The 9929-nt window shown below is 29.0% G+C and overlaps 1 protein-coding gene across 1 annotated transcript in view; it reads right to left on the reverse strand.

Moving 5' to 3' along the window:
• Positions 1-5171, reverse strand: part of LOC105462584 (fatty acid synthase-like) — a 64587-nt gene extending 59416 nt beyond the window's left edge. Inside the window, exons 1-3 of the mRNA XM_011709289.1 lie at positions 4866-5171; positions 4191-4589; positions 3079-4106 (exon numbers count right to left, since the gene is read on the reverse strand). Of these exons, the coding sequence (XP_011707591.1) occupies positions 3079-4106; positions 4191-4589; positions 4866-5142 (1704 nt within the window). The 5' untranslated portion in view covers positions 5143-5171. The remainder of the gene's footprint in view (positions 1-3078; positions 4107-4190; positions 4590-4865) is intronic.
• Between the last annotated feature and the right edge of the window lie 4758 nt (positions 5172-9929).

Below are 9929 nucleotides of genomic sequence, written 5' to 3' on the forward strand. Positions count from 1 at the left end.
TATTATTATCTTTCTACACATTCCAACTAAAATTGTAACAAAAATATATAAATAATATTTATTATAAATAGTAAAATATTAATTTTAAGTATAAATATTAGTAACGATGTTTCTTGTTACAATTAATTTGTGATACATTTTTACTTTTTTCTGAAACATTAATGTCATTATTTTTGTGCTATTCATTAATTAATAGATATTCCCAACGATGACGAAAGCACCATTCAAGAAATTATTGAGGCTGAAGGTTTGAAGTATATGTGTTGCCCGTAGATTTAAGATAAAATATCCGTTTCTAGGGGATGAAACTAGAAATTTAGAAATCGCAAATAATAATTTTGATTGGATTGGTTTTCTTTCAAATGGTTATTTAATTTATTCATGTAAAGACTTAAGTAATGTAGCGTTTTTAATGGAAAGAGAATTTATTCTTTTTTATGGAACTTTTGGTTTCAACAGAGAAACATATATATTTCAGAAAGTCATAAAGCTAGTCAAAGAAAAAATAAATGGTAGATTTAATGTACCGTAAGATGTGATACTGTGCTTGGTTCGTACACGTACTTATATTAGATTAAGAGAATTTAATAAAAAAATGATCTCTGATATAAATAATAGAAATAAAAAGAAAAAAGTTTCTAAATTTATTAGCTGATATTTTATTGAAATGTTTATTCTAATTTTTAAGTAAAATATTTTCAGTTATTTCATTTATTTACATTTATTCTTTTTATATGTACAAATAATTTAATAATGTATGTTATTATTAACTAGAGGATATAATAATTATTAATAATAAAAGTTATAATAATAGTTTTTAATTCAATAAATTCATTAATTGTCCTTTCCTTATTTAAATTATATTACATTTTCAATATCGCGGAAAAAACGCTGATATATTGGCTGATATATTAATATGGCCGGCCACTTGTTCCACCATTCTCATTGGTCAATTGCCTTTATGCGCAACAGCACACCTCTATCTTTATTACACCATGAAACGTATGACGAGAGATATGTAAGAAGAGTGATATATAATTTTGTCAAATTTCTGAATATAATTTTATGGAAAATTTTAACGCAACGAGTTCGGCGTATTAATTCTTACAATTAGTGTCATTCTTTGACTAATTTTTGTTTTTAATTACATAAAACCATTTTGTAAAGTAGCACCTTGAAAAAACTGTTGTATTAAATTAAACAAATAAAAATTGTATTATCTTTAACCAATGTATAACACAACTTCGGAAAAAATTGTATTAAATTTAAAAAAATCCAAGTGATATTTTAAATGTATAACACGATCACGCAAATTCATTTTGTAAATAATACTCGAATAAACTGTTGTACTAAATTAAAAAAAGATCTAAGTGATATTTTCTTTTGTGTATAAAATGATCACGCAAAATCATTTCATTAATGCATTATTTTATTTTTTATTTAATTCTTGATTATTTTTAAATCCTTAATTGACGGTATTAATTAGGTTAATTGAGTTTCACAATCTTTCCAACCGAATTTTCCCTTCGTTGATACATTTTACAATATGGACAAAGAGACTGCTCCAGAATAAAAGAAAAAATTATTTGTTAAAAATCGAACTTTTTTTCAAATGGGTGCCATTTGTTAATTTTCATACAAGATCAATTATTGTAGTTTATTCCATAGAGGCATTCTTTTTAAATAGGAAAATCGTTGATTTAAATATTTTAAATGACTGGTGCGACCTGCAGTATTTCCCCCATGGCACCATGTTCAAGTCGAAAAGGCTTCTTTATCAGAACTTTGCACAGACTTACAGTCAACAAATTGACTTCAAAAAATCACAAATTAAAAGGAAAAGTATAACAAATAAAATGTATAACAAATAAGATGTATAAAAAAGTATAACAAATAAGATGATAAATGTAAAAACAATAAAGTGATCTTGATCACTTTTCTCGAAAAATATTATAAATCTACTAGCTACTCTCTTATATTTACAGGGTGTTTATAAAGTCTCCCAGGCCTAATATCTCAGAAACGACTTTAGATATGGAAAAATGTTTCAAACAAAAGTTGTTTGACTTCAAGGGGAATAAGATGGTACTATTTGACCTTGTATGGCGTTGTCAAGGTCAGGAAAAGGTTACTTTAAATTTTTTTAATGAAATCCCCTATTTTTTATTGCATATTCTTGTAGCATATTTCGAGAGCTTTCCAAAACACATAAACAAAATATTTTTTTATTAAAAAAATCTTAAATTATAAAGCTTGAAAGTTGCAGTACTATCGGCATTAGTATTATTCAAGCTGTCCGAACTCTGACTAAAACCTTTTGAATGTTGTTCAAGATCATGACCTTAACGACACATGTCAAGATCAAGGTCATTAAAGGCCATTAAAGGTTGTTTTATTTTCATTTTTAATTCTTATTTTTTGAAAAAAAGAGACGCAATCTCCAATGATCATGATCTTTACATGTTTTATCAAGGTCATGATCCTGAACAACATTCGGAAGGTTTTAATCAGAGTTCGGACAGCTTGGATAATGCTAATGCCGACGGTACTGCAACTTTATTAAAAAATTTAAAGTGACCTTTCCCTGACCTTAAGAGTGCCATCAAAAATCAAACCAATGATATTATTTTATGTTCCTTTTAAAGTCAAACAACTTTTGTTTGAAACATTTTTCCATATCTAAAGCCGTTACCGACATATTAGGCCTGGGTGAGACTTTATAGACACCCTGTATATGTTCACCAACCGAATAAATGTGCATGTTAAATGAATTGGTGCCTCATGCTTTCTTGCAAACCTTGCCTCGGCGAGTATAATCCGAGCGGCAAGCAAAGCGTACCGTCACAAGATTCTGTTATAAAAACATGGAAAGAACGATTTTACTGGAGGTCAAAAAATTTTAATCTTAAAATAATTTTGTTGGAAACATAAAAATGATAAGCATTGTGAAACATTTTGATATTCTAACAATCAGTTTGAATTTCCATCAATAATTATTTTCAGATCTGTATCCAGCAAAATCTTTAGACCTTCAAGCAAAATCCTTTTTTCCATGTACATTAGAACTTTTCGACTTACCATCTGTGTGACATAAGCATTCGGTACAAATTTTTGTTCCATTGATGGTAATGGAAAATGCCTGTAGGATCCCCAAATGTTACCGGAACGTATAACATTGATAGGTAAGTCCAATAGTAGCTGTTTCGAGTACAATGGTTCTTGCAAAGAAAAAGTAGGTGCTTTATCATCTTGAATAAATATGCCTCTTATCATTTCGCCTCCTGGTTCTTTTCGCAAACAGTTGATAAGACCTAGTAGTCCACATTCAAACTCTCCTTCCGCGATTAATAAAATCCTCATATCTACACTAGTCTCGTTTTGCATATTTATGATTGATTTCAGTTCATCTACCCACGTAAATTTGTAATTGTTTACATATACAATCTGATATTGATTTCTTTCAATATTTTGTGTTTTTCTTAGCAATAAAAGTATCTTTTCATTTATTTGTTTTATTAATATGACATTTAATCCGTATGTTTTCAAGCATGAATAATCAAAGATTGCACTAGATTCCTCCAAAATTAACAGAAAACCTTGTGGCATTAACAGAGACAATAATTGTTGATATAATTTCTTGCTATTTTTTGTCAAAATATCAAAACCAATAACCATCAAACAATTTTCCTCTCTAGACAACTTAGTAATTTCCGTTGCAGAAACGTTGTTTGGCAAAAGAATATTTTCGAATCTACCATAATTCGTGACTAGCCTGGTATGATGTCGAATCTGAGGTAAATCGCTTAAGATTTCATTTATAAGTGGAGAATTTAAATTTTCTGGTGTTATTTTATCATTATCATCAACAAATTCAATAATTTTAACATTAATCGTATTGCAACATTCGAGTGCAATGTGCACCGACATTCTTAATGCATTTTGTAACGACATTATTCCTAAATCACAATGAGCAACAAACTTGTATTCTTCTAAAACGGTATTAACTAGTTTTGTTCGACGAGATATAGGAGTAGCCACAATGCCACAAATTTCTATTCCTCCGGATATTATGGCATTTAAAGATTTATAGTGACGAACAGAGAATTCTGTAATAAAATCAGAAATAAAATTGATTTATCTCGCAATTGTTTTGATTGCGTTGTATGTGTACACATATATTTATTACTTACGTCTGTTTTCAATTAGATGGTCCTGAATTAGTTGTACATGATATAATGGATCGATTATCAGTTTACGAATTCTTGTTGGAATTAGGAGACTTCTCGAATTTTGTCCTAAAATCATCATTTGTAACATATTATCCATAAATGCCACCCAATTAGACATCCAAGCAATATGACCGTTAGATCCCATAACCGATACGCTTTTTAATCCTTGAAATAGACCGGTGTAATGATAACCACGAAGCCTCAATTCTTTATAAATGTCTTTTGTACTCATTTCTTCTTCATCATCGACAAAATCAACAAGATTGACTGGTATTTTTTCATTTTTAATGTCATTTGGAATTTGTACTATTCCGGTAACAATAGCATTATCTTCTTCGATTATTTCAAACCTGTTACTACCTAATAAATAAAAATGCAAAGTTTTACATATACATTATAATATATTATAATAAAATCAGCGTGTGAGAAAATATCGGTAGTCTCCTGATTGATCAAAATTGAAAAAATTTTTTCAAATTGTTGATATAAAAAAAATATGAGTTTGGTCTAATTTACCTTACATTATATTTTCTATTTTTTAAGTATCATGTACATAAAGGATACAGAAAATATATATGTAAAATTAAAAATATATTATTAAATTAAGGGAACTAATTAATTATGTAAGAATATTACCCTCTTGAACAGAGAGAATTAATTTGAGGTTATTGTTTTGTGACAGCGCTGTAGCGCGAATAAAATTTACATCTTCAAATATTATTGGTATATTGTTAAAGTCTTGTTTTCTCAACGATGCAATCATTTCCCAGATAAGGAAAAGATATCCTGTAGCCGGAAATAAATTTTTGTCATTAACGACATGGCCTGTTAAATATGCAAATTCTTCATCAGCTGTGTTAATATTGACAACTATTTGTCTTTTGTTAATTAATTTTTTTCTACTATGTTCCATTACATACAAATCTTCGGAATGATCCCATCTACAAATGTCAGTAAAATTCATTATGTAACACACTCCTAAATAATTAATTTACTGTGTAGCCTACTTAATTACCCTTACTTAATTAGCCTTTCACCAAACTTGTGTAAGATTGAAATACTGATCCTATAATTGATTCTATAATCTTTCTAATTCTATTTATTTTTCGATTAATTTTTGCGATCAATATGTTTATGTATAAGTATATTTGGATAAGATAAACAAACGAATATCTTTTTTAAAAATATAAATAACTTTAAAGTACATATATATAGAGTGTCTGATATTAGATATAATACTGCTCAGCAAGGAAAGCCGACTAAGCTGAACAAAAAAGTCCTATATCATTTTGCAATTCTTGCAATAATTAACGAGATATTAATTTATAAAGGTCTATTAATCAGCGTGCATTCATAAACAGTTCATCCATATACATTCAGTGATAACAAACAGCTTATTTCTAAACACGCGGCATATCATTTCATAAAGAACAATGATTATTCATATATTGACATATAATACTGGACAGAGCAAGATCAAAATCCATGTTCACAGATGTAGAAAGAAAAAGTATAGCTGTTCAATGACAGAATACGTCTGCGCATAGAGACAGCATAGGTAGAAAAAGTAAGGAGATCTACTTGTCAGTACTGTATACATAAATAGGCACGCTTACATCCTTGTGTATTGTAATGGTCGTGTATTGTAAACACTGTCTAAAAATTTGGAGTAACTTCTGAAAACGTCACATGTCCAATTACTACAAATTTTGAAATAATTAAATACTTAAAATACTTAAAATTATGTCAAATAAATGCTTTTAAATGGATTTCCGGTAAAAAGGTTTATTGCCAAAAATGTTTAAATAATATTGTATAAATATTATATTTTATTTAGTTAAAGATTTACTATGTGCAGTATATGTAAAACAGAATAACCACTGTCAATGATATTGGAATAATGACGTGTTTATACAAGAGTGAAATGAAAGGAATGTGCGCAGGAAGAAAATATATGTATTATATGTGTATCTCCTTTATTATATTTACTAAATATAAAATATGTGGAAATAAAAAATTTATGTGCTTTGTATAAAGGAGGAGGGCCCATGCTCATTTCGGCTCCAAATTTTGTCCAAACTCACGAAAATCTATATTTTGAGGTCAATTATATTCAATTCAAGTAATTTCAATTTAAACGGAGCGATGAAGTTACCATAGAAGTTTACATAAGGCCGGTTTTCGGCATAATTTCAATTACATTTTAAATGATCGGAAACGTTTTATTATTATAAGAATTATTGAAATTATGTAATTTTAGCTTAAACGGACGTATTTGACACCTGTTATCTTGTAACATAGCAATAAAAAATGCTGCACACTTCAAGCCAATTTCTTAGGTGACGCCTATTTTGCCCCCGTACGGGTAGAGAAGCTTTCCTGATCATACGTATGTCTAATACACCGAAAAGATTAAAATCATAAGTGTTGGTGGTAAATGTACAGAGCTGACTAGTTACAAGGTAACTGGTGTCAAATACGTCCGTTTAAACTAAAATCACTTGATTTCGATAATTCTTACAATAATAAAACGTTTCCGATTATTCAAAATAAAATTAAAATTAGGCCAAAAATCGGCCTTATGGAGACTCCTGTGGCAACTCCATCGCTCCATTTAAGCTGGAATCACTCGAATTGAATGTAATTAATCTCAAAATATTGATTTTTGTGGGTTTGGACAAAATTTGGATGGGCCAAAATCGGCCCTTATAGGTCCTCCTTCTTTATGTAAACAACTATTCCACGTGAAGCGGATCAGTCATCTCTCATAAATTTTTTAATTTTGCATATATATAATACTCTAGGAGATAGAATTTTAAGCCAAAGGATTTTTTTATTACAAAATTAATCGAGATATAAATAATTAAAAATTACACTACTTTATTCTGCAAAAATTCATAACTCTGTGACTAATAATGTTAGCTAACTTTTTTTTTAAATACGCTAAAAATGTTCTAGTTTACGGGAAAAAAATGAAGATTCCAAAAAGGTTTTGTTTTCCATTATTTATTTAACAATAAACTTTTTAATAAATTTTTTAACAATCGGAGAGAGAGTCACAAAATCTGAAAAATATTGTTTATTAATACTTTCAGTTATCATACATTTTAGAAAAAAAACTCAAGAACGTGTTTTGCCTCGTTTTCAAGAAAAAAATTTTTTCAATTCTCGATGTAGGGAAAATCTTTTGACTCTCAGCGTGCGACTCTTACAAAATAGCCAAACTTACAAAATATTCCCACCGTACTGCTAATATGTTGTTCGCGGTCGCTGTTTTGTATTGACTGGAAAGTCAATACTTTATAAAATCGATTTTACAATATTTAACTCTCTAAACAATTTTATCATTTATTTCGACGATTTCGACTTCTCGCTTGCGTTTTTTTTTATTACAGTTTGCTGTACAGTAAGTACCTAATCTTGGGTTATAATTATTATCAAGTATTTTGTTCTTTCATAATATAATTATAATACAGCAAAATATAATTATAATGCAACAAAATATTGAATAATAGTTATAACGCAAGATTAGGTACTTACTGTACTGCAGACTGCAATCAAAAAACGCAAGTTGAAAAATTTTCCCCATTATCGAGAACTGAAAAAATTTTTTTCTCGAAAGTGAGGCAAAACACATTCTTGAGTTTTTTTTAAATGTAAGGAAACTGAAAGTATATAAAAAATATTTTGTCAGATTTTTCGACTCTCTCCAATTGTTAAAAAATTTATTAAAAAGTTGATTGTTAAATAAACAATGAAAAACAAAACCTTTTTAGAATCTTCATTTTTTCCCCGTAAACTAGAACATTTTTAGCGTATTTAAAAAAAAGGTAGCTAGCATTATTAGTAACAAAGTTATGAATTTTTGCAGAATAAAGTCTAATTTTTAATTGTTTATATCTCGATTAATTTTGCAATAATAAAATCCTATAGCACGAAATTCTATCTCTCAGAGCACTATCTATGTGCAAAATTAAAAAAATTTTTGAGAGATCCAATGTATGATTCGATTCACATGGAATAGCCCCCATTTACGTAAAGTAAGATTTTAACCCAAATTACACTACCTTCCAAAAAAGCGATACACTAAAAATTTAGATAAAATTTACCAAATAATCATAACTTAATAATGTATTAATAATGGATAAATAATGAAGATAAAAATATGACTTTAGTTCTTGACTCCGAATCGCTCGGTTAAATTTTTACTGAACTCTTCTTCTCTTTTGACGTTTTCAAGTTATTTAATTTTTTTTTAATATACACTGCTCAAAAAAATTATAGCATAGAAAAATTTTAGGTATAAATTGGTCAAATTTAATTATCGGTAACTCCGCGAAAAATCATCATATGATCTTTCTTTTAAATAAAAGCTTGAAATCTCTACTTTAAGTACTATGGGTCGATTTTAAATTTAATTCACTTCTGCTACTCTAAACTCTTAAATCTGAGAGCGTGTTTGCCATATTGAAAATTGCAAAGTTTGATGGCATGCACGGACTTCCTAAAATTTTTCTCGAGAATGTGGTTTCCAGCATCATAAAGTTTGAACATTCCTCTTTAATTTGAAAAAAAAAACAAGTCGCTACGATTTTTTTCACAAAGTTATAGCATTTTAAAGTAATCCTTGTATTTTTCTTATGTATGGTCGGCATTACTCGATGTGCACCATAGGAACATAGCGATCTGATTTTGCACACTATGTGTGTATGTGTGTATGTTTTACACACGCCCGCTTATACACAATGTGCAAAATCCGATCGTCAACCTCCCTATGGTGCACATCGGATAATGACGACCATACATGAGAATAATAGGGGTACTTTAAAATGATGTAACTTTGTGAAAAAAATTGTAGCGATTTGGTTTTTTTTTTCAAATTAAAGAAAAAGGTTTAAATTTTATGACGCTGTAAACCGTATACCCCAGAAAAATGTTAGCAAGTCCGTGCATTCTGTCAAACTTTGCAATTTTCTCATCCATTGTCGGCATTATTGATGTGCACCATAGAGATGTTGGCAATCGGATTTTGCACATTGTGTGCGTGCGGGCGTGTGTAAAACATACACATACACACAGTGTATAAAATCCGATCGCCAACCTCCCTATGGTGCATATCGGGTAATGCCGACCATACATGAGAAAAATACAAGGGTTACTTTAAAATGCTGAAACTTTGTAAAAAAAAATCATAACAACTTTTTTTCAAATTAAAGAGAAAGGTTCAAACTTTTTGACGTTAAAAACCGCATTCCCGAGAAAAATTTTAGCAAGTCCGTGTATGCTGTCAAACTTTCCAATTTAGAGTAACTTAGGGTATTATGGCCATACGGAAAAGATGACCATAGGCTGTAATTTCTCTAATAATTGCAAAATAATGCATTTTTTAAATTATTCTTATAGATAATCAATATTTACAGTAGTTTATGTGCGTACATTGTTCAAAATAACAATCATGTGAATATTATTTAATATTTTTACTTTCAATTGTCAGCAAAGTTTTACATGTGTTCACTAAAAGCTGCTACAACATCGAATAAATTACAGTTAAACTGCCGTAATCAACGTATACACACAATAAAAGGTCCATAAATTGTAATGTGACCTATTATTTGTATTTTTATTGTTATTATTTATTTATAAATCTTATGGCCATCCTTTCCTTACAGTTCGGATAAGATGTCTCTTATACACATCTCT

This window comes from Wasmannia auropunctata, unplaced genomic scaffold, assembly GCF_000956235.1.
Source record: "Wasmannia auropunctata unplaced genomic scaffold, wasmannia.A_1.0 LD336097.1, whole genome shotgun sequence".
Taxonomy (NCBI): domain Eukaryota; kingdom Metazoa; phylum Arthropoda; class Insecta; order Hymenoptera; family Formicidae; genus Wasmannia; species Wasmannia auropunctata.